Source organism: Amblyomma americanum, chromosome 3 (genome assembly GCF_052857255.1).
Source record: "Amblyomma americanum isolate KBUSLIRL-KWMA chromosome 3, ASM5285725v1, whole genome shotgun sequence".
Classification (NCBI taxonomy): Eukaryota; Metazoa; Arthropoda; class Arachnida; order Ixodida; family Ixodidae; genus Amblyomma; species Amblyomma americanum.
In genome coordinates, this window is record NC_135499.1 from 83408431 (window position 1) to 83433405 (window position 24975).

General features: G+C 44.2%; 1 protein-coding gene across 1 annotated transcript in view; it reads left to right on the forward strand.

The window, feature by feature from the left end:
* Window positions 1-24975, forward strand: part of LOC144123865 (sodium-coupled monocarboxylate transporter 2-like) — a 90117-nt gene that overhangs the window by 5549 nt on the left and 59593 nt on the right. Inside the window, exons 5-6 of the mRNA XM_077656592.1 lie at window positions 12315-12366; window positions 13827-13894. Coding sequence (XP_077512718.1) covers window positions 12315-12366; window positions 13827-13894 — 120 coding nt within the window. The remainder of the gene's footprint in view (window positions 1-12314; window positions 12367-13826; window positions 13895-24975) is intronic.

Consider the following 24975-nt stretch of genomic DNA (forward strand, 5'->3'; position numbering starts at 1 on the left):
AGATTGGACGGCCGTCGCCGTAGCTCACTTGGTAGAGCACCTGACGCGAAATTCAGATGTCGCGGGTCCGGAATCCGCCGGCGGCTTGTGGTTCCGGGGCACGGAAAGCTCGGCGAGTTGGTTGTGAATTGCCATGTTGAAAAAGAGCGCGAAACACGACGGACTAGAAGAGGCGAGACCAGCACAGCGTAAACTCTTTACTTGTTAGTAAGCACTGTGTTTCTCTCGCTTCTTTTCGTCCGTCGTCTTTAACGCTGTTTTTCTACGTGGCACGCCCCCTCTCCTGCTTGGATTCGGTGGCTGTTAGCTTCCGTCAAGTGTGTCATAAGCAGCACCTGTTTCCATCGCAATGTCTGATGAAGACGTGAACAGAGTCTGTGCGGCAAGGCGGTAGCAATGGCGGCGAAACTTTCAATGACGTCATCCTAGGCGGCGTGAGCGAACTGAAGGTGGATGACGGATACAAACTCCGCCTCCATTGACGTCATGGAAAGCTAGATTGCGCTCGGCTATAGAAATGATCCTCATCAGTACGCTGCGTCTGAATATAAGTCAGCACTAAAACAAGCTAAGGAGTCATTTTTTACCCATACTCTTCCGTCGGTGCTGTTAAATAATACCAAACAATTTTGGAACGTGGTTAAGAAAGCTGACCCATCTATAATTATTCTTAAAACTTTAGGCGGTCAACTAATTCCCAGTGAAATGTGTGCTGCTGTTCTTAATGATGTGTTTACAGCTTCTTTTACTAATAAATTATTACCGCAATTCCTCATTACCAACCCCGCGGCATCTTGATTAAGGACCCCATTTTAATGGATTCTGTTGGCATTGAAAAAACAATTAAACAGCTGAATATGTCGTCATCATGCGGAGTAGATAACATCAACTCGAATCTCTTGAAAATACCAAAGTGTAGAGTGCTATGATTCTTGCTGAACTGTTTCAACCATCTCTTGAGTCTGATGATGATGATGATGGGTTTTTATGGCGCAAGGGCATCTGTGGCCAAAGAGCGCCATGACACAAGGTATTTTTCAAATTCTCAAGGTGAGGTCAAAGACCCATTTCCTAAGCATTTCACCCTAAATAAGCCGAGCACCAGACCAGGGGAAAGCTTGTACCCATTGTATCACCGGTGGGTACCCGGCGGCACTGGGGATCGAACCCCGCACCTCCCGCATGCGAGGCGGATGCTCAACCACTTGGCCACCGCTGCGGTGCAATCTCTTGAGTCTGGCTGTTTCCTTAGCGGCTGGAAGGTGGGCAAGGTGGTTCCCCTGCACAAGGCTGCGGACAAACGTTCTCCTAATAATTATCGGCCCATTACACTTGTTAGCATCCCTTGTAAGATCATGGAACATGTCATCTGCTCTCTCCTTGCCAATTTTCTTGAGTCAAATTCTTTTTTCAGTCATTGCCAAGAGGGGTTTCGTAAATCGATCTCATGCAAGACGCAGCTGCTATGCTTCACGCTGCATCTTCATTTCATTCTTGACCGGGGTTCCATGGCTGACTGTATTTGCTCTATTTCCCCAAAGCCTTTGGCAGAGTGTCTCACCAATTACTACTTTTCAAATTAAACAATCTCAATCTTGACTCTGACATCATTTCGTGGCTTCAGTCTTTCCTCACAAATTGTTCTCAACACGTGACTGATAATAAATCCAATTCTCGTTCCTCTCCAGTGGGCTCAGGCGTTCCCCAGGGTTCTGTCCATGGGCCCCTACTTTTTCTCATTTTTATTAATGACTCGCCTAACAACATTGCTTCTTCAGTATATCTTTTTGCTAACAATTGTGGTATTTACCGAGAAATTAACAGTGACTCTGACACTTCTTTCCTCCGATTTGATATTCACCAAGTTTCGGAATGGTGTAAATTGTGGCACATGGAACTTAACATTAATAAGTGTAAATATATGCGTGTTTCGCGACGTAACACTGGAATAGCCACTTACAACCTCAACAATACCCCTCTTGAAATTGTGTCTTTGTATAAGCACATTGGTGTGCGCATAACTTATAATCTTTCTTGGAACCTGCATGCAGAATTTATTACTAACAATGCTAACCGCCTGTCGGGGTACCAGCGTAGAAACTTCTCCCTTCTACTACAATAAAATTGCTCCTTTATAAAACACTTGTGCGGCCTAAATTGGAATATGCATCATCTGTCTGGGACCCTGACCTGTCATCATTAGCATCTGTAATCGAATCCGTTCAAAACCGTGCGTCATGATTTATACTTTCCAATTATCACCGTATCTCAAGAGCTACCGTTATGAAAACTACCTTATCACTGCCACCGCTTTCACTCCACAGAAAAATTTCCCGTTGTGCCTATTTCATAACATCTATTACTACAATCATGTCCTTAAGAGCCGGCTACTAACTACCCCTACATATATGTTTCAGGCCGATTTGATCATCACGCAAAGTAGGTGTTCCGACATGCCATACTAAACACGCTTTTTATTCTTTTGTCCCCGACACTTCCAACAGTTGGAACCACTTTCCGAGGCACATTGTCGATACTACTGACCCAATTTCTTTTAAGACTGCCCTATGTATTCTCCATTTATAGATTTTAGTCAACTTTATTTTGCGTTCATTTTCACTGTCTTGTTCCTGTCTGCCGGAAATTTTTTTTGCTAGGGGGGGGGGGGGGACTTGTTATTTTTTCCCTTTGCCTTCTTTGGCCTTATTTTTTGTTTTGTTTTGTTCATTTCTGTCGCGTTATGATTTCCTGTATTTGTTTTTCTGCTGCTCTGTATTTTACTTAATGTATGTGTTTCCCACTCCACTCTTCCCCTCTTTAATGCCTTCGAACCCCGAGGGTACTTGAATAAATAAATAAATAATTCTGCGAGTCGCCCAGTTGCATCAGCCTCGCGCCAAAATGGAGCAGGCGAAATACACAGTGCCTAGGCGTGTCTTAATACCACCACACCCAAATTTAGCCGTGGCCACCACCCAAAACTTGACCTTAACCTGAGAGCAACAAAATGAGAATTATGCGGTGTGAACAAGACAGCGGTGGGTTTAAACAATGCTCCCGCACGGAAACCTAAACGTGTTTGGTTTTTGTTTTGTCGCTACATTACGGTAGCATTTCGAGCCTTCAGCGTGGGGGAGCCGCCACCTCGTGGCTGCGCCGTCACGCTGTGGTTGCGCCGCCGTGCTGTCATGTGGCTCGTCACGTGGTGCGGAGCAGCTGCGCGCCGTGGCTGATCATGTGGTTCATCACCTAGTTGGTCACGTGACCAGCCACGTGCTGCGGAGCAGCTGCTGCTGCCGGCGGCGCGGAGCACCGACGAAACCGAGCTGCCACAGCTCTGCTCATGTGCCGTGTCAAGTGGGACGAAGACGTAGAAGGAACGCCCAGCGAAACGGAGCGGCGAAAGTCTGACTTTGCAATTCAACACAGCAATTTCCTCTCGGCCAGCTCTATGTATCGCGTCACTCCAGGTTTAACCAGAGCCAAACCACAGCCAATTTTTTGTGTTTTTGATCGATGTCAACAATTTCACGTAATTATAAAAGAAAGTGTTTGCAATGGGCAAACAAAGGTGTTTACAGTGGTTTGGAAAAGTCAAGCAGGCGTTAGTGTGGTAAACTGCCTGCTAGCGCATTTGAACCTTGCTCTTGCAGAGCATGACCTGCCATTTTTTCTATTCCTGTTTTGTGTTGGCGCTGAGTCTAGATAGTGTCTACCGCATGTGCAACGCTGCGAAGCGAAATGTTAACAAGACAGATGCAATCAAAGCCAGAAAACGATAGATTTTCACGTAGCGCGACTGGACGCTACCACGAGCCATTGAAGTGCTATTCGGCCCCACCGCAATGTAAAAGCGTTTATTGACTCATTCTGAGTTTCTTCTCCAGTAGCTAATAATTTTGTTTTCTTGTATCCGTGTAGCAGCACAGGTCTTTTAGGTAAAGGTGGAAATCACGATGCTAATGGAGTGGGCTTGTATTCCAGTGTCCGCATCATCAGCCTTACTGCACCCACTGCAGGGCAAAGGCCTCTCCCATGTCTCTCCAATTAACCTTGTCCTTTGCCAGCTGCGCCCACCCTATGCCTGTGAACTTCTTAATCTCATCCGCCCACCTAACTTTCTGCCGCCCCAGTTACACTTGCCTTTTCTTGGAATCCACACCGTTACCGTTAAAGACCAGCTGTTATCTTGCCTTCGCATCACATGCCCTGCCCAAGCCCATTTCTTCCTCTTGATTTCGACCAGGATGTCATTAACCCGTGTTTGTTCCCTCACCTACTTTGCCCGCTTCCGGTCTCATAACTTTTCACCTATCACTTTTCTTTCCGTGGCTCGCTGTGTTGTCCTTAACTTAAGGCGAACCCTTTTCCTTAGCCTCCACGTTTCTTCCCCGTAGGCGAGTGCCGGTAAGATACAGCTGTTGTACACTTTCCTCTTGAGGGATATTGGTAAACTGCCATTCATGATCTGAGAGAACCTGCCATATGCGCTCCACCCCATTCTTACCCTTCTAGTTATTTCCATCTCATGATCCGATTCAGCTGTCACTATCTGCCCTTAGTAGACGTATTCCTTTACCACTTCCAGCGCCTCGCTTCCAATTGTGAACTGCTCTTCCCTTGCTCGGCTGTTTAACATTACTTTAGTTCTTTCTGCATGTTGATTTTTATACCCACAGTTCTGCTCTGTCTGTCTAACTCATTGATCATGCGTCGCAATTCATCTCCTGAGTGACTCAGCAAGTCAATGCCATTAGCAAACCGCAGATTATCTAGGTATTCTTCATTAACTCTTATCCCCAACTGTTTCCAACTCAGGCCTCGGAATGTCTCCTGTAAGTAGGCGGTGAATAGCATTGGCGAGATCGTATCTCCTTGCCTGACGTCCTTCCTTATTGGAACTTTATTGCTGACTTCATGGAGGACTTTGGTAGCTGTGCAGTCGCTATAGATAGCTTTTAGTATTTTCACATAAGGCCCTTCTACACCCTGATACCGCAATGCCTTTATGACTGCTGAGGTTTCCAGTGAGTTGAATGTTTTCCATAATCAATGAAGGCTATATATAGGGGTTGGTTATATTCTGCGCATTTTTTTATCACGTGATTGATCGCGTGAATATTATCTATTGAAGAATATCCTTTACGAAAGTCTGCCTGATGATCTGGTTGATTAAAGTCTAAGGTTGCCCTGACTCTATTAGCGATTACCTTAGTAAATACCTTGTAGACAACGGTCTTGTAGGCAAGCTGATAGGTCTGTAATTTTTCAAGTCCTTGGCGTCTCCTTTCTCATGAATTAAGAAATGTTTGCGTTCTTCCAACCTTCCGGTAAGGCCTACGTCATAAGGCATTGCGTATACAGGGCGGCTAGTTTTTCTAGCACAATTTCCCCTCCGTCCTTCAATAGATCTGCTGTTACCTGAACCTCACCAGCTGCTTTTCTCCTATGCATTGCTCCTAAGGCTTTCTTTACTTCCTCTTTCGTTACTTGCGGGATGACGCATTGCTGTACGCTACTGTCTCTCTCATTAACACTCTGATTACATTTGCTACTGTATAGGTTCGTGTAGAACTCTTCGACTACTTTAACTATCTTGTCCATATTGCTAATGACATTGCCCTCCTTGTCTTTTAACGCATACATCTGGTTTTTACCTATGCGTAGTTTCCTCTTCACCACTTTCAGGCTGCCTCCGCTTCTTAGAGCATGCTCGATTTTCTCCCAATTGAAGTTCCGTATGTCAGCTATTTCGCGCTTATTTGTGAACTTCCATAGCTCTGCTAGTTCTAGCCTGTCTGTAGAGTTAGACGCCCTCGTGCTTTGGCGTTTCTTAATCAGATCTTTGGTCTCCTGAGATAGCTTCCTGGTATCCTGTCGAGCAGCCCTACCGCCTACTTCTACTGCGCACTCCGTAATGATAGCTGTCAGATTATCGTTAATTATATCTACATTGAGATCGTCTTCCTCAGTTAAGGCTGAATATCTGTTCTGCACCGATATCCTGAATTCCTCTATTTTCCCTCTCATCACTAACTCGTTAATGGACTTGTTCCTCACTAGCTTCTTCCGTTCCCTTTTCAAGTCTAACCTAATTCGAGACCTTACCATTCTGTGGTCGCTACAGCGCACCTTTCCGATGACGCCCATATCCAGAACTATGCCAGGTTGAGCGCATAATATGAAGTCGATTTCATTTTAGTCGCACCATTGGGGCTGTTCCGGGTCCACTTCCTGTTCTCTTTGTTATCTCGTTTGCAGAAGAAGGTATTCATAATCCGTAAACTATTTATATCTGCGAGCTCTACTAACAACTATCCCCTACTATTCCTAGAACCTATCCCATAGTTCTCCACCGTATTGTCTCCAGCCTGCTTCTTGCCCACCTTCGCATTGAAGTCGCCCGTCAGTACAGTGTACTGTTATTTAACTTTGTTCATTGCCGATTCGCCGTTTTGATAGAAACTTTCAACGATCTGGTCATCATGGCTGGATGTAGGCACGCAGACCTGCACCACCTTCAGCTTGTACATACTATTGAGGCTAATTACGATTGCTGCCACCCTCTCGTTAATACTACAGATATTCTCTATGTTGCCAGCTGTATCCTGATTAACGAGGAATCCCACACCTAGTTCTCGTCTATCCGTTAATCCACGACAGCACAGCATGTGCCCGTCGTTTAGTGCTGTATACGCCTCGCCTGTCCTCTTAACTTCACTGAGCCCTTTGAGATCTCATTTAATGCCCGCTAGTTCCTCAAACAGCACTGCTAGGCTAGCCTCACTAGATAATGTTCTAGCGTTGCACGTTGCCAGATTCAGATTATAGTGATGTGCTGTCCGGTATCAGAGATTCTTAGCACCCTCCACTACGCCACCGGTCTGACCGCCGCTTTGGTCAGTTGCTCCGCAGCCGCTGGAGACTCTGCGCCGAGGGTTAACTGGTTTGATCATATAAGGTTGCGGCAAAATTTTACACCACGGTGGCTAAATCCTGTTCTGGTGAGGGAGTGCGTTGTCGGTTCTGGTCGCCGAGATCAGGCAGCACCCCCGGCCTGCTTGTGGAATTCCGTCAGCACGCGGAGTTTTTTTTTTAATACGGTGGAGAATTGCGCGGCACCAGGATTGGAACCCCGGTCCTCTTGCACGCGAGGCGGAGGCTCTACCTCTACGCCATCGCTGCAAACTATTTCTCTGTTAATGCATATTAGGCCCCGGATATTTGCCAGCTGTTGGTCCTCGTGGTACTCAGGATGCACATTTCGCGTGATGTGGGCTCCGGTGAAGCATGCCCAACTATAACCGAAGAGCGGTGAAAGCTCTGCTGTCAAGCCCCAGCCTTGATTACCACATTAGTCTGGTCGGCCGGACTGCGTAGATAGCTCGTGTCCAAGGTTTCCTGTACTGAGGAGGCTGGCCACATAGCAAGATTTTCGCCTGCTCTGTATAAAAAGTATGTTCCTTTTTCTCTATCTCTTGTTTCCAAGTATGAGCTTTCCTGCCCGTGGTTTATTTGACGGGTAAGATTTGTAAGCACCCGTTCAAGCTTTCAACGATTACGTTTGCCTACGCTTGTTGCCGAGTTGGCCTCCGACCGTTCCTCTGCTGCTTGAGCAGGCTGGTTTAATTAAAAGTGAGCCATAAATGCTCTTTCCCTGTCAGGGATCACCATCTCCGGCGCACCAAGGTGCATAACGGTGAAACGTTTCAAAACTAGAGCTGCTTAACGCTAAGAGCTGTTATCGCTTGAGCTTAATGAGTTATATTTCTTCTGGAACAGTTACTTTATTATTATCGTAGTAATTCTGGAAAAAGAAGCAGTAAATTAACGGTGACCTGCTCTAAAGATATAGTGGATGGCTTTAATTGGCTATAGAAGTCTCCATCAGCATGTATGCCTGTTTAATTTCCCGTCATTAGAAATCTCGACACATCTAAATGAAATTTAACAGGTGAGGCTTGCGTATTTCCAATGGACACAAAGTAGCCACTTTGGAAATCCGAGTAAGCCATCTGCTGGTTCTTTGTTAAAATTGGATGAATTATTTCGCGTACATTTTTAGGACCGCAGGGAGCAGGCTGCTGTTTGCGATGCAAAGCTCTTCTTGATAGCGTTGTTTTTCAACCTGAATCATACTTGCTCAAATATATACGTCTCCGAAAGTGTAGACAACTTGTGTTTCAGCTTTTCAACGAAGCCCCGTAACTCAGGGTTCAACCTTGGTTCTCGTGGGGTATGAAGGGCGATGAGAGGTAGCTTATGTTTCGTCCTGGTCATCGTCGTTCTTATGTGACATGAATGTTGTAGGACAGTCAGCATCGAAACAGATGTTTAGACTCCTGAGAAACGGTGACAACGAACTCTTGGAGCCACAAGCTAAAGCGAATACAAATTCCCGAGTAGTCATTCATGCTGCTGGGCAAATACACAATTCAGTCGTCAAATGCCAAAGAAGGGCTGAAGGGGAATGCAGTACTGAGGTCGGCATGTCTTCTCCGTCGTAGAATAGTTGCTCGATAGCGAAATACTAGTGCAGGCAAGTGATGTCTGTTGTCGGGCATGGCACTAATTGAGTGCAGCATCTAGGCTGGTAGTTGCCCTCTTGGTTTTGATATTAAGGCGAAACCTTTAATGGCTCATACTGTTGTCCGTTCGCAGAAGGTGTCACAAGTTTAACTCGGGAACTATAAAAGATAGCAGAAAAAGAATGCTTGCCTCAGATAGAGGAGGAAAAATGAGCGTAGAAGCCAAGTTTGATGACTCTAGAGAAATTAGTAAATTAATTAAAGACAAAAATGTTTCAATTGCATCGAAATAGCGCGGAAGTCGATATAGCCACCGGAACGGTCTGACGTCACATCCACCAGAAGTCGTCACGGAATAGTAAAAATTGTCACAGAATGGTCAGGAAAGCGTCGGATTTGTGCCAAATTTGTTGAATAAATGTGCAGTTAAGCGTAATTAATACTTACGATCCCCGAAAGAGGCATAATTTGGGTATCAATACAGCCACGGGAATGGTGTGACGTCACATCCAACGGAAGTTGTCATGGCGCAGTGAAAATTGTCACAAAATGGTCGGAAAAACGTCGGATTTGTGTCAAATTAGATGAAAAAATGTGTAATGAAGCGTAATTAACACTTAAAATCTCCTAAAAATTTATAAATTGGGAACGGTGGGACGTCATATTCACTGGAAGTCGTCGCGGCATAGTGAAAATGGTCACAGAATTGTCGGTTTCGCCTCTCAACACTTTAGTTGCCAAAGTGTCTCGAGGTTTTTTCTTCCCTTAGGTTTTCACGCTGAAGCGTCTCACGAGAAATGTGTTTTTATGCGAGTTTGCATTTGATTTCAATGCCCAAACTTTTAGCGCCTCCCATAAAAACACCAAGTGCCTTTATCAACTGATCGAGGAATTTTTCGGTTCGTTAGGAGCGCTCGATAAATATCCTATAATAAAATGGGCAAAAATATGAAAAGCAGGATGGATTTCTCAGCGGTTAGATGAAGCACTAAGCGATAGCAGTTACCTCATGTGGGTTCTCGCGTACTCCACCTTAGCAAATCACGTGATTTCTTCGTGCTCGAAGACACGGCGGCTTCATTTTTAAATCTCATGATTTGACTTAATACAGTGTTTTTGAAGCATAGTCAGGGCATCGCCAAACATATAAATGTAGATGAAAGTGTTATTTATATACAAAAAATTTTTTACAGCTTTTGCCGGGTAAACATTGTGCTTGAGCAAAAGGGAAAGTTTGAGGTGCACAGAAAAATCACAAAGGAATTAAGTCGAAATAAAAGCTCATCCTGATCGACGAGCTTACCCTGAAACCTTTACTTGCTTCATTTGTCTTTAAGACGGTGTGTGTAAGGGCTGGCTGATACCACAACACTGTTGTTCTTTAAGCGGCTTCATAATGCCTGCTGTACTAAGAGTCCGGGAGTCAATATATCAGTATAATCATTCTCAATTACCCTGATTATTCGATCAAGCCTGCCAAGAAAGTGAAGTTATCCCTCTTAGATTGGAACCATTCTACCCATCATAGTTTACTAGCCTTGCAGAGATCGAACATTTGCTACATTGAACCTGTCCTAAAACCCCTTACAACTTTTTTTCTAGCAAAAAGACACACCACTCGCAATAAGCGTAACAATGAGAAAAGCTTATGTAATTTCTATTTGAATGCCTTCGAAGAGCTAGAGAAAGTGTAGCAACAGATTATGGCAATATTTAAAGAGACAATGAGGAGAACTCTATCAATTTTTTGTTAGCAAAATCTTAGAGTCCGGCATTCCATGACTTTGTTGCCGCTTGTCCGGGAGGGAAAGATGCATTTATTTCAAAGAAATTTTGATTCGAATTTGAAGAAGTTTTCCCGCCCTCCGATTCAAACTCGGCGCCCCTTATGACGTCACGGCATTTTTTTATGACGTCACAGGAAGGATTGACGTGAAACGTGACGTATTCGCAGACTCCGTGATCTCTGGTGCTGGCGGTGCGGTCTAGCAGCAGCCGAAATGAAAGCTACCGCCGCCGCACGTTGAAGGCATCTAACGGGGGTCGCTACCGTCGCTTCGTTTACGTTTGCACCGGCGTCTTGCCAGCGTTACGATGGATCCCGTTCCCGAACCCGACCACGAAGTTCTCGCAAAAACTCCGGCCTGCATTTCAGCGACCTCAGACCCACAGAGTGTGCGATACTTTTGAGGGAGCACGGTGAGGTTAGGCGCCGGCGGGTCGTTTTCCCTTCATCAGTGAGCAGTCGTTGCTAATTAAATATCTTAACCCCATTGCGGAGAGTCGCGAGGGGCGAGGACAAGGTCGGCGCGTCGCGCCCATCGGAGGCTGGCCGAGGCTTTGGGGCCAATGGATTGTGAGTCTTTGAACGGCGGTGTTGCACGGTGCAACAGGCGGCGTCGAGGAGGTTTCTCACGGTTGCAAGGGCCAGGTTATTTTTCTTTTTTGCCACGAAAATCAGATGGGTGCTCAAGGGCGCTCGCGTTTAAAGTTTGCGGCTTGAAAGTAAAACCGACGCACGACACTTCCACGCGCTCCGCGCGTTTCCGGAGGTACGGGGTCCACTGGATCGGGCTCTATCGCCCACTTGCATGTACCTTCAGATGTGTAGTGTTAATGGATTAAATTAGCCGAGAGCTCGAAGAGAACAGCTCCGCCCAACTCCCGAAGCTATTGAATAGAGCCGCAAACAAACAAGCTGAAGGAGAGCGGAGTCACGGTCTCTGCAGGTTCCAAATCTATTTTTCATAACTGCCTTATATCTTGTCCCCCGTCCCTAATAAACGATTTCCGCTGAGTAGTTCGAAGTAGGTGACTGGCACAGCCGGGAAAATTTCGCCAGGCGAGCGTTCGAAGACACAGGTGCTTCTTCTACTGCTAACTGCCTTGTACGATCACCGACCATCGTGCCATCATAGTTTTTTATCGTCCGTGGCGATTATCTGACCAGCCTCAACAGGCTCCTTCAAAGCTTAACTAGCACTTGAAGCGGCATTTGGAGTTGCTTTCCTGTTCGGCGCTTGTAAATCGAGGCGCGTCAAAAACAAAACCGCGGGGCGCGCAAAGCTCATAGACGCGAAGCGCCGTAACAAACTGAAACTCTCCTGACCGCCTGTGGCGCTGCCAAGCATCTGTTTTCTTTGCTTGCAACATTCAGGTTGTCTTTTGTCTGCCTTTCTTGTGTGATAAAAGTGCACTATCGGTTTCAAAACAAGACGTACCTCAGTATTGAACCACGCGACCTTCTTTTGTCTGCCTCTAAGATTCGTGGCTCCATGGAGTAAGGAAAATTCTTCCAAGGTGGCATCTCTTGTCCAATGGCGTCATTACGCTTGTACTTGCGAGATTGGTCTCAGGCGGCGGTACCTGTATTTTGGTTCTTGCTATTTTCTAGCTTACAAGAGCTTTGTTTGCAGTAAGAGTGGCGTTTTTGGGATCAGGAGCTGGTATTCTGACGATTCAAGGCAACTTCAATTTCTGCTCACTGTCCCTTTAACTTTCACCACAAAAAGTGGATCTCGCCTTCCTAAAAAAGCAAGAAAAAGATGCAAACTGTCCGCATGTTATGTGTGGGAGCCAGCAAAGTGGACTGTCTTGCTAACAGACGGCAATGAAAAATTTGTACATTTTCGTTATGTACAAACTCGCGTTTTACATAGCGCACCACAAAACGGTTCCATAATTGGCTGTGCAGTTTATTGCGTCTGTTCTTCTGGTCGCCTGAAAAACTTCCTTACATTTTCCTTACCACTAAATGCACTATAAGTGGTCTACATTTTTTTACAGGTGAGCTTTGGAGCAATAATCATCTTCGCAGCAAGCCTTGCTATTGTCACAGGTAAGGATGAATAATACTGAGATTTACGGTGCATTAACAGCTGTATGGTGAGCATAGATGTGTTTTAGCGTGTTTTAACCCACACAAAGTTATTACGTTTACCAAAAAGTTGATGGATATTTATTATCTTGCTAAAGCCCGGGCACTGTTGTTGTTAAGGGCACTGTTGTTGTTCATGTAACTAGTTTAAAAGCATAGGCATGGGAGGCTCTATTTTACTTTTTTTCAGATTTACACAAAAAACACTCTTGAGACCGCGCGTTCTCGACGGGTTTCTTGCCTGCACCAGAAAATAGATTTACCCATATGAATGGTTGCTTATTTAAGTAGTTTAAGGAGACCATAGCTGACATGTGCGTGGAATCTGCTTTCCAAAAATTGCGCCCTGAAGAAATTCGGACCATACCTCACACGCAGTCACGGCGTCAGACTATATTTCCTCTGTACTGGTAGTAGTAGTCCTCGTGAAGAAATGCTGCCACGTTCAGAAAGTGTGAAGAAATGACAAGTTTGCGACCTGAACTGATTACCTCCGTGGCCAAAGATTCGCAGTGCATGAAACAAATCGTGCTCTTTTGAGGCTTGCTCAGCTATGCTCCAGTGTCTATAATTATAAGAACTCAATAAATCAATGCTAAAGAAACACTAACGTCCTTTTGTGACGTGCGAATCAGGAGTAGCCGAGGAAATTGGTCTCTCATGCAGCAAAAGCAATATTCTTAAAAAAGCCTGTTGCATAAACAATCGGATACGAAGCAAGCGTAAAATGCGAACAGTAATGTTGGCGCGACCTTATAACTGAGCACAGCAGTAACTGTAGTTGAACGCCACATTACTGTATCGCTGAGTCACTTGGCAAAGGGAGCAACCAGAGCTTCTAGATCTGCTCAGAGTTTTTCATATCCTGAAAAGGGGCTCTGTCTGAGTCAGCATAGGATTGATTCTCATATATGCGTTTGCTAACTACAACATTAATCTGCGATTGATGTTTTCACACTGCGTGTATAAAAATATCGGCTCAGGCACAAATTTTTTCCTCTTTCAAGTTTTTGTGCTATGTTTCTTCCGAGTGTGTGCGGGAGTAATAAATAGTTATAAGTGTCGTGTTCATTTGCGTTTATTGGTCTTGTCTTTGGTTCGTTGTTCTGCTTCATACGCTTCAGTTTTCTTCCAAAATTAAGAATAACTCGCAGAAGACGTTGCCATACTTTACAAAAGGTATTTTTTTAACTACGGATACTTTCTTCTGCGCAAATAAGCACGAAGCACCACAGTCCGGATTAAGAGAAATTAAATGTGTTTGACAATTCTCTTTGATATTCAAAGTTGAACGTGGACAATGCTGAATGACGTGTTAACTTCTCATGAACATTTTTAAAATATCGAACAACTATTTTTTCAGCATATTTTTTTCCTAAGTGCCTCATAAGAGGTAAGTTTTAACATTCTATTTATTTCAGTATTCGGTTTTCCTCTTCTCTGGTGCAACATCATAATTGGACTCAGTGGAACTATTTACACGGCGTTGGTGAGTAACATTAAAAACCAACCATTTCCTTTAGATCTGTTCTATTTATTTAGGAAAGCGCATGCGATTGACGCCTCTATTGAACACACAGTGTGCTTGATAGTTTGAAACCGCCGTTCGCGCACATGGATACGAGCTGAAAAGCAGTTCATAAATACCAACTCCCTCCACCCACATTTAGCTCCATATCCAGGGACGTTGAGGGCCGTAAGGAGGCACAATACGAAATAGACGCACTCGATATGTGTAGGTTGCAAAGCTATATTGACGAAGGCCTTTTTCTAGAGCTAATAATTTTGATATGTCCGTATCAGCTAAATGGACTTTCTGCACTCTAAATAATGTAGCGCATTGTCGCTTATAAATGGCATGACAAAATAAATATCTGCTCTACAGCACAATGCCCTTAAACAAGTAAAATTGTGGCAAATACTCCTTTTTCGGCCTGCCAAAGAGCGTAATATGTTCCGCATTCTGCTGGGAGCGTAGACTTTTCGTTACAAAGCCAGCAGAAAGTTTTAGAATGCTCCTAATTTTACACAGGACATACTTGGCCTTTGAACGTTGTTGGGCGCTACAAGAAAAGAGCTGCAGAGAACAGAACCAACTGTGCAGGTTTAAGTGCTGCAGCTATAATGTCCACTCTCAGTTGTTTTTCAAGAAGCGTACCTGAGTGCTCATTCCAAGAGCAAACGGCCCTTACTCCAAGAATCGCTATACCAGTGCAGGTACACGAGACCGGGAAACCTACTGCACTCATCCTTGACGTGTACTTTTATGTTAATATTTTTTTCATTTCATGAATCTGTAGAATGAGCACAAGTTAGAATTGGTCAATGTATGCTCTGCTGTCACGGAGATTCACACTCTAATGAAGGAGCTCTCACGCAGATAATATCTCCACTTTCACCACATTTACAGCAGGAAGATACAATTACAGTTATATCTAGTTAAATACAACCATGAGAATAAGGAATATCTATTGGGGAGTCAGTTATTCGTGCGAACAAACTACTGCTTGCGAACGAACTAACGAACTGTTTACTACACTCGAATCAGTGCGAAGGCAGGGATTTGTGCTACTTAGAGGACGATGAGCGGGCAGTGCCGCGGTACGGAGGAGATGAAATTTGATGAAGATGGCGCTCTGCAATGCACAGCGTGAGAGTGGGGTGCAGTTTAGCAAGATATCGTTTTTGAGGCAACAACAACAAAAACACTAGACGTGTTCGGCTGCGACGATAGCCTGAAGGGCATTCTGAACAGCCCCGTTTTGCTACGCTCTTAGCTGGAAACAGCGCATCGGCCGTTGGTCGAGGTCTTGTCAAGTCTGGATCTGACATGGATGCCAGTAGGATTGTGCTGCCTCGTCTCCCAACCGGTAGCGTAGTCTTCAGCAGCGTGGTTTTGCATGCAGACCCTTACGGGCCATCCGCACCTAGGTCCTGACTTCCGGGATGCCCTTCCTAACGTTATGGAACTTATGGATGTCGTGTGTGTAGAGCAATTATTCGGTAGACCAAAGTATGGATGGCTTGTTGGCTGACATGTGAAACAAGCCTTTCAAAGCAGATGTGAGTCGACATGGTTGAGGATTCATGTCAACGGCATTAAATGTTTAGTGTTGAATCCCGAAACCCGGAACATCAAGGTAAAGCTTCTATGGGTTCTACGCCACATGTTGAATTGCCGGACAGTGGAAGCTCCGGAGCTGTACGGCTCTCTCCATTCAGTAGAACCTGAAAAGTGGCGGTGGCAGAACATGGAACACATCAAAACGGCGAGTCCTCAATGACGCTAGAGGATGGCGTTCGAACTTTTACTAACTGCAAACGTAGTCTGTGTTTAGCACCTAGTCGTTGGTTTATTCTCCGGCAGACCTCCTCTGTGCTTTCGGTGCAGCAGGGTTGGCCATGTACGAATACGGTGCCGTACGTCACGATGTAGACAATACCGTCGTTTTAGCCACTCTGTCGAAAACTGCGTCATGACGTTCGCCGGTAGGTTGCGACAGGGACATTGGTCGAAACATGAGGATGCAGCCACTGATCACGTCATGCATATTTCGGATGTTGTGAATAGCTTTGGTGAGGTCAGCTGTGAGGTTCCAGGTGTCGACCGCCCAATGTTGGTACCACTTCATAGAAATAGAGCAGAAGCTTCAAAACTCAAGCCTCCTGATCCCATGCCTTTGGACCCTGGCCTGAGCGACCTTGATGCACAGCGGCCTGTGCTTGCTGAAGAGCCTTTTGTGACGCAAGTGCCTCACGAGAGGGAAGCTCCGCCCGAGGAGGCTGTAGATGCTGCGTCGTCGGAGTGCAGTGTTGTGCCGTTGGCTCCACCATTTCAGTTCAGCTGTCTGCTGAAACAGGGGTCATGGATCACGTGGTTTTCTTGCCTTCATGGGTGAAGGCCTTGATGCCATTGAATGCCTCAATGGACAAAAACGCACCGCTGTAGGGTCCCGCAGATGAGGAGCCGTGTGACAGTGGAGAACGGAAGATGGAATCAGACGCTTAGGTGACAGAGAGTGGTGTCGAAAAAGTGGTGGACCATTGCCATGAAAGCCGCAACTCCCAAGCTATTCCCCTCTCCACAGCGGTTCGAGTTCAGTAAGGCAAATAGCAAAAATGGCGGTAGTTTCAGCATTTGAGGTCGCTACCCTCAACGTGAGGGGAATGCTAAATCGAGGGCCCGATGTAAATTTAAGCATCTTTTAAAGAGATGGACCGTCAGTGTAGCTGCTATCTATTAAACGATAATCTCTTGTGACAAGGAGATGGAATTTGCTTTCAATCCGTTTTCGCTTGACTATAATATTGTCACAAACACAAGAAGCCTCTCTGGAGAAGAGAGAGAGAATTTAATGATACAGGAGAGGTTTCCCTGGATGCTTGCTCTTCCTCAACAACAGACTGGGTATTTCCGACTTCTAGTATAGCATATATGATGAAAGGCACCGTATATACTGCGACCTTGCTATTTCAGGCGAACATTGAGGGTGATTTGTGTTTGCGCACCTGTCAATTAAAGAGGGGTCTTCATTATGTCTTTGGATAACGTTCTGCGCACGGATCGCAAAATCATACTTAAGTTGTGTTTGCAATGCTGAGGACCGATGAGTGCTACGTGTGCGTAACGACCCTAGGTCTGCTATTTTAACAAATTTGCTCTGCCAAGACAACATTGTTGACATTGGGCGACAAAACAGCAGTAGCGTTCATTTTACGCATTTCCAAACTTCCTCAAACGCTCCGCTAGAGAGCATCTACATTTCTTTTAGGCTTTTATGTAATGAGCATGGCTGCTGGGTACGGACCATTTTCTTTAGTGATCATTGCATGGTGTCTGCTCAGATAGGAAGGTGCAGCTGTCATAGTCTCCAGCCTCGGTGGGAGTTCCGGAATTTTAATAATTGTCTCCTAGAAGATGAAATTCATCAGCGTGCTGTCATTTCTTGTCTAAAGATGCATGGGCTCGTGCTGATCTTTCGGTCTTTCAGAAATTGGATTTATTCAAGCAGGAGGATAAAGATCTGGCAGTCGAAGCATCAGCACGAATCGCATTCGTGAGCTGGAACGTGCCTTAGATGACCTGCAAGAGCTTTAAAAAATCTATCAGCGGACTTAAGACGACGAAAAAAACAATATTAAAGCACAGTTGCAGAAGTTTACCCCAGGAAAATATGAGTGGGCTTTAATTAAATCTCGGACACGTAGGTTCCTCGAAAGACAAACCTCTCAACGGGCATAAAGCGTTGAAATGCAGGCTGGTCTTCCAAAGGACGCATCAGAGATTAAGTGTGATGGAAACACTTATAGTGACACCTCTGCTTTTCAAGATTATTATGCGCCTCTCTTTGGAGGTGGATGTAGCCAGACTCCTGGGCGAGACGTCAATAGCTTTTATGATGCGTTTTCCCGAGTTGAACAACAGCGAGATATAATCGAGGGCCCTGTCTGCTTGGACGAAGTCAATTTGCTGTTTCCGCTCTGCAGGGATAGAAATGTCCTGGCAAGCATGGCTTGTGTAGCGACTCTACAAAACGTTTTCGCCATGCTTCGCACCTGTCTTGTTGGAAGTTTTCAGAGTTGCTTGCGATATTGGCTGTTTTCCTCCCACTTTTTATGCGGATCATACCACACTCATTCCGAAAAGCGGTACCGCCCCATTTCACTGTAAATTCCCAGATGAGGAAAAGTTCGAACTGATATTTCATTAAGCTGTGGTCGGGAACCAATTATACGCTTTCCACGTTCCGGTTAATCAAGTAATCTGCCTTCCGGAACGTGCAAAGCCTGCTGTGCCTTCGTCCGCTGAGCCTTCGCCCGCTGTGCCATCATCCACGGCGGCTTCACCCGAGGTGGTTTCACCTGCTTCGTGACTTACCTGCAAAAGCTCAGAAAACAAGTTATCTTTCATTGTACCTAATTTTCGCAGTCTCTTTCACAAACAAGACCAGCTCTGTGCATTCACTGAATCCTGTTCAGCTGACCTAATACTAGGCACAGAAATTTGGCTCTCCCCTGACGTTGAAAATTATACACTTTGTTTTTCAGGAAATTTTAGTATATTTAGGAAAGACAGGTCAATGTCATGAGAAGGCGGTGTTGAATGCAGTCAAAAAGAACCTTCGCGCTTCCATTATTGACATGTGTTCATGATTAGAAATTTTGGGAATAAGATCGAAGCTATATGCTTCGGTTGCTTGCTGTGCCTGCCTGTTACCGTGTGCCAAACTCGGATGGTGACTTTGCAGAGAATCTATATAATTCACAGATTTTTGTGCAAAACAAATATCGAAATTTTTCTATTATTTTCGCTGGTGATTTCAATTATCCTGGAGTTGACTGGCGGGCACACAGACCAACCGGCTAAGAGTTGATAAATATACTTGAATTGTTTAATGTGATCCAAATGGTTACTGTTCCAATGCGTGGCGACTCCCTACTAGATCTCGGGCTCACAACGGAGCCAAGTGGTATTCTTGTTCGTGTCCTAGATTGCCTCTGTGATCACAGTGGGTTGCACTGTGAATTTTCTTCAAAAGCAGTGAAACCAAAAGAGCGAACGTGGATGCACTGCTCAGTGAATTGTCATCTTTCTCATCGCAGTTTCTGTGGTCATTTGCTTACCACACCACAAATAAAAGCTGGTGTATCATCAAAACGAAGGTTATTCAGCTGAAGCACAAACACATTCCAAAAATTTCAATCGCTGCGTCTACTCTGAACTCATAGTTCACTTCCGAGAGGAAACTTTGCATTAACAAAAAAAAAACGCCTCTACTCGAAAGCAAAGCTGACTGACTCTGATAATGAATGGCACGGCTTTAAAATGCAATCCCAAGCAGTGTTGGCGCTAACTCGTCGCAAGTAACGGCGTTACCGGTAACGTGTTACTTTTTCCGGTAACTTAGTAACGTGCGCGTTACCATTTCGGAACTGTAACGGGTAACGTACTTACGTTAACATTTTTCGGTAATGTGACGTGTCACGTTACTAGTTACATTTTATCCCTATTGTCCCCCCTCCGCCCCTTTTTCAAACAAAAGAAGTGGAGAGCACCTAAAGTGGTGTTGCTAATAAATAAAATGGACAGGCGATCTCGACGACCCTTGTTGCATGCCACGAAACACCCGCCCTTGACGACGCGCCCAACGAAAAAAAAGACAGAATACCCATAAAGCACGAAACATGTGCATGAAGACCCATTCACACACTTGCTTCCACATATCTCCCCTTCCCAAAGCACTCACGCAGACAACCCTCTAAAGAGTGGAAGCATGCCGAGCATTTTGGAACATCCAATTTTTCACAATTACTGTAAATTGATTGCGAGTTCAGCGATGTTGTCATTGTGAAGTTACAATTTATGATGAAGTGTCATTTTCTGCTTAATATCACATTCAGGAAATCACTTCACCATGTGCCAAACCCCATCAGAAACTTTACAGGCAACTTTAGGCCACTATAACATTTCTCCTGCACATTTGTGCAAAGCATTTTCGTTACATCAGGATTTCGGGTAAATTCGTTGTTTGGGCTAGAAGTTTTATGTGAAATATGAACTTTACACAACTGTTGTCCCGAGTTCTTGCATCGAAGGCGCACTAATTGAAATTTATGGCTATGGAGTAACGGCCAAGTAACGTGCGGTACTTTTTCTCGGTAACGGTAGTGGTAATGCGTTACATTTTTGTTAGGTAATTTAGGGCGGTAACGCGTTCCTTTCTTTTTAGCGCAACGAGTAATGTATTTAGTTACATTTTCCAGGTAACGCCTACAACACTGGCCTCAAGAATGTAAACTTGAAATTCAAGCAGCAAAACATAAATTTTACAACGAGGATATATCTGGCCTGTTAGTAACTGATAGCAAAAAAAAAATGGAAGGTGATCAATCTGAAGTATTCCTCTAACGCCATTCAAATGAATAAAGACGACAGAGTGCTCTCACTATCAGAGACAGCAGCTGAATTCCATTCACATTTTGGGTCTGTATTTACGAATTAAAATCCACTGCCACAAGATTTAACATGCGACTGCCTGAGCTCTGTTATAGATGATATTATTATCACATCCGAAGCAATTGCATCGGCCATCGATTGTCTCGCTCTTAACTCTGCGCCAGGGCCTGACGGTACTTGTGCAAAATTATTGAAAATGACAAACCTGTCACATGTGATATTTTAACCGCCTTATTTCAGCAATCTATTGATACAGCGCAGGTACCCGATGAGTATAATTCAGCTACAGTGGTTCCAATTTTTAAAACCGATAATTCTTCTTTGATTTCTAACTACACGCCCATTTCACTCTCAAGCATACCTTGCAAGCTCCTAGAACATACATTGTCATCAGCAGTTATGAAGTAATACTTATCGCTACAAAACTACCTTCTGGTCAACCAGCGTGGTTTCCACAGTGGTAGATCGTGTGAAACACGTTTATTTCAGCCGATAACTGATCTTCATTTAGCAGTCCACGCTTCTTAGCCAATTGATGCCATATTCATTGATTTTTCCGAAGCTTTCGATTAATTCCCACATAAACGTTTAATATTGAAACTTACCGGCCTTAATATCACCAGTGACGTTATTCAGTGGATTGAACATTTCCTAACCCGTCGTTATCAGTCTGTTTCCATAGATTGCGTTAGTTCCTTTCTGGCTCATGTTAAATCTGATGTCCCGCAGGGTACAGTGCTTGGGCCTAATCTCTTTCTCATATATTTCAATGACATCAGTAATAACCTTACCTCCGCTGTTAGATTATTTGCAGACGATTGTGTCATTTACAGGGAGATACATGAACCTCCGGACATCGTTACCTTACAATCACAGGTAAATGAACTAGCTAATTGGTGCGAACGCTGGCAGATTGAAATAAACGTTGCTAATACAAAATCTATGAGATTTACCACTACCCCTAATGCAATTGCAACAGTTGAAACGGTCATCATTCATAAATACTTAGGTGTCCACATATCAAGCAGCCTCATACGGCAACATCACATTGACATAGTCACCAGTAAGGCATTTCGGTCACTCGGTTTCTTTAAGCGCAGTCTACATCACTCTAAATCATCTACAAGGCTTCTGGCATACAAAACACTTGTTCGTCCTAAAATATAATATGCTTCACTGATCTGGAATCCCCATCAGGCGTGTTTAGTCAATAAATTAGAATCTCTTCAAAATAAAGCTGCCCGGTTCGTCACAGCAAATTATGCACGCACATATAGTGTTACGGGAATAAAAAAGACCGCTATATTTATGCCCTTATGAAACAAAAAGACTGTTTTCTCCTTTGCCATGTTTCCACTGGTATTATCACGCACCGTCATCGTTCTCCGCCGCTCATATCACGCCCGTTCATCGAATTTTTCCACGCATCGACCACAACTTCGAAATCAAGGCCATATTTGCTCGCACTAACTTACTTCATCATTCACCGCTCTTCATAGCTATCCGTCACTGGAACAAACGTCCGGAAAGCCTTCTGTCAGTTAAAAGCTAAGGTGAATTTGTTCGCTAACTGAACTCTTTTTTTGATATGTGAAGCATCTGCCGCATTGTTAGTTTTTTATTATTTGTGTTTATTATTGCTTTCATTCATGCCTTGTTTTCTTCCCCCCCCCCCCTTCCCTATGCAATGTCTTCCTGAGGCCTTTAGGATATGTGAATAAATAACTAAATAAATAAATAAATAAATAAATAAATAATGTAGACTATAAAAAATCGCAGATTCTTTTTCCCCGTTCCAGCCTGTGGCGCTGGATTAACCTGGCTTACACCCAGCATGTATACAAACTCCGCAGTATACAAACTCGTATATATAGTGTACGCTCGGTGTTGGAGTCAGCAACCCGCCGCGGTGGCTCAGTGGTTAGGGCGCTCGACTACTGATCCGGAGTTCCCGGGTTCGAACCCGACCGCGGCGGCTGCGTTTTTATGGGGGAAAAACGCTAAGCCGCCCGTGTGCTGTGCGATGTCAGTGCACGTTAAAGATCCCCAGGTGGTCGAAATTATTCCGGAGTCCTCCACTACGGCACCTCTCTCTTCCTTTCTTCTTTCACTCCCTCCTTTACCCTTCCCTTACGGCGCGGTTCAGGTGTCCAACGATATATGAGACAGATACTGCGCCCTTCCCCCCAAAACCAATTATTATTATTATATTGGAGTCAGCAACAAAGGAGGCCTTTAAGTTTGCTCTAATTCATAATTATCTTGCAAAGGCCTTTGATATGTACGTCATGATTTTTCGCTAGCAGTCTCGGAATGGGGAAACATTGGGGAAGTATTGCTTAAGGGCATTAGACTACGCTACAAACAGTCCCATAGAAGGTTGATCATAAATCATGAACTTACCAAACTGTTTATACAAATCTCGTTTCCCCTGCAGGGCTACCCATTGTAAACTCTGTTATTTGCTTTATATCTCGAACCCTTGCACCTTAGTATCATCAGATTCGAAGTTATTCGATGATTCTGACTTCATCAGTCGGAAATTAAGATTTTAGACTAAATTATGACGTCTGCCTTTTCTGTTCTGATGAAAAGAGTGTGCTTGAAAGTTTGCATTTAGCATCGCAGTTCTTTGACGTCATTGGCGCGGCTCTGAATTTGGAAAACTCTAAGATATTCTGCTTGCGTTACTCGGGTAGGAAAGCTAACCGCTTTGGCTGCATTAGCTGGGACTCTGATTTTCTAGAGTAACTTGTGGTTCCCTTTATCAAGTCTGGAATATTGGGTCGTATTGGGAGTCGCAAATTCCCTCTGCGAGGCACCAATAGCAGGCGTGGATGGGGCTCTCGATTTTTGCTCAGGAACAAGTTTGCAGCATCTTCATGGTTGTAAAGCTTGTCTATGCGTTACAAGTGATGCACTGTCTGGAGAAGAATGTACAAGCGCTGCACAGACTATTCGCGAACTTTGTTTGGCGCACTCAATGGGAGCCTCTGCGTAGAGACAATTAGTTTCTTTCTGTGGAGTCTGGAGGAGTTGGCTTTGTTTACCTGTTGTTCAACAGCTTGATTCACCGTTTTTTTTTCTTCAAAGCTGCAAGCCAACCCTTTCTGCTATCGGTGGTTAGAAGGCGACTGAGTTGTCTGCATTGTCTCTTTGTTTCCATTCGTCATGGCTGTGAGGGAGATATGTGGGGTTTCCTGAATTAGGTTGCTGATACCATTGATTTCCTGACGGTTCGCTTCTCGCTGCAATATTTGTTCAACCCGCCAAGAAGACAGACGTCAAACGTACTAATAGAATCTCTATTCCCTGCGCTTGTGTATTACCAGCCTTACCTTGGTTTCATCGATTCTAGTGTATTGAAGCGAGTTCAGCGAATGTATACTCAATCAGCTGCAAAAACATACTTTTTTAAATTACACACTTCGACTCTACCCGTCAAGACCTAGCCTTGCGTCAAGGGGACTCTTTTATTATTGCCTCTGAACTGTCGCCTGTGCTGCCAACCAGAGACGATCGATCATTGTTTTGTGCGGTGCCGTGATGCAGTGTTTTCCTGGCCATGAGGAACATTTGTCTTGGAATTCACATGTTGACATGGTGGCTAACAAAATTGCCAAAGTAGTTGGAGTAATAACCAAATTATGTTCGTGTATACCGACCAGAATAAAATCAGTTATTTATAACTCACTCATTCTTTCGCACATTAGCTATTGTCATATAATTTGGGGACTACCACTGCCTCTAACATAAACAAGCTGTTGTTACTGCAGAAAAAGGCAGTGCGCATCATTTCCAACTCCTCATATGATTCTCATACAGAACCCCTCTTTGATAACCTTAAAATCAGTCCAGTTCGCTTTCTGTGCAATGAAACATTACTCAAGCAATACTTTAAAACAAGAAACCAAGTAAATAATATCATTGCAACATTACCGAACCTGATGAGAAATGATAATGTTTACGAAACACGTCACCATGAAATATGGCACATTCCATCACTTCGCTCCAACTACGGCACTTAGTCATTACGCGTGATATTACCGTCCCTACTAAATATTCGCAATCTATGAAAAAAATTTGTAAGCAAAAGAAAACGTAGAAGAAATACTACGTCTTTTTCTACAGTTTTTACAACTTACATCAACGTGTCACTTTCTATTGTTTTTTCTAGCGTTCAGGTTGTTGGCTCTGTTATCTTGTATCTACCTGTGCTTCCTTGCTGTCGTCCTTTGTTTTACTCAGCCATTATTCTTGTATCTACCTTGTATATGATTATCCAGAATGTTTTTTACTAGTATGTTGTGAATTGTTGGTCCACAGATATTAATAAGAGACTTGTTTATTTAGTTTTCAGTCATGACTCTTTATCTTCTGAATTATAAATTTTCAACTGACGTTGCCAACTATCATTTATACGTGTCTGTACGAACATGAATTGTTAAGTGGCACAGACCGCGTCAAGCTGTCTTCATCAGCTTTTTGTCTGTGCTCCAGACCAATGTAAAAATGTCGAATAAAGATGAATGAATGAATGAATGAATGAATGAATGAATGAATGAATGAATGAATGAATGAATGAATGAATGAATGAATGAATGAATGAATGA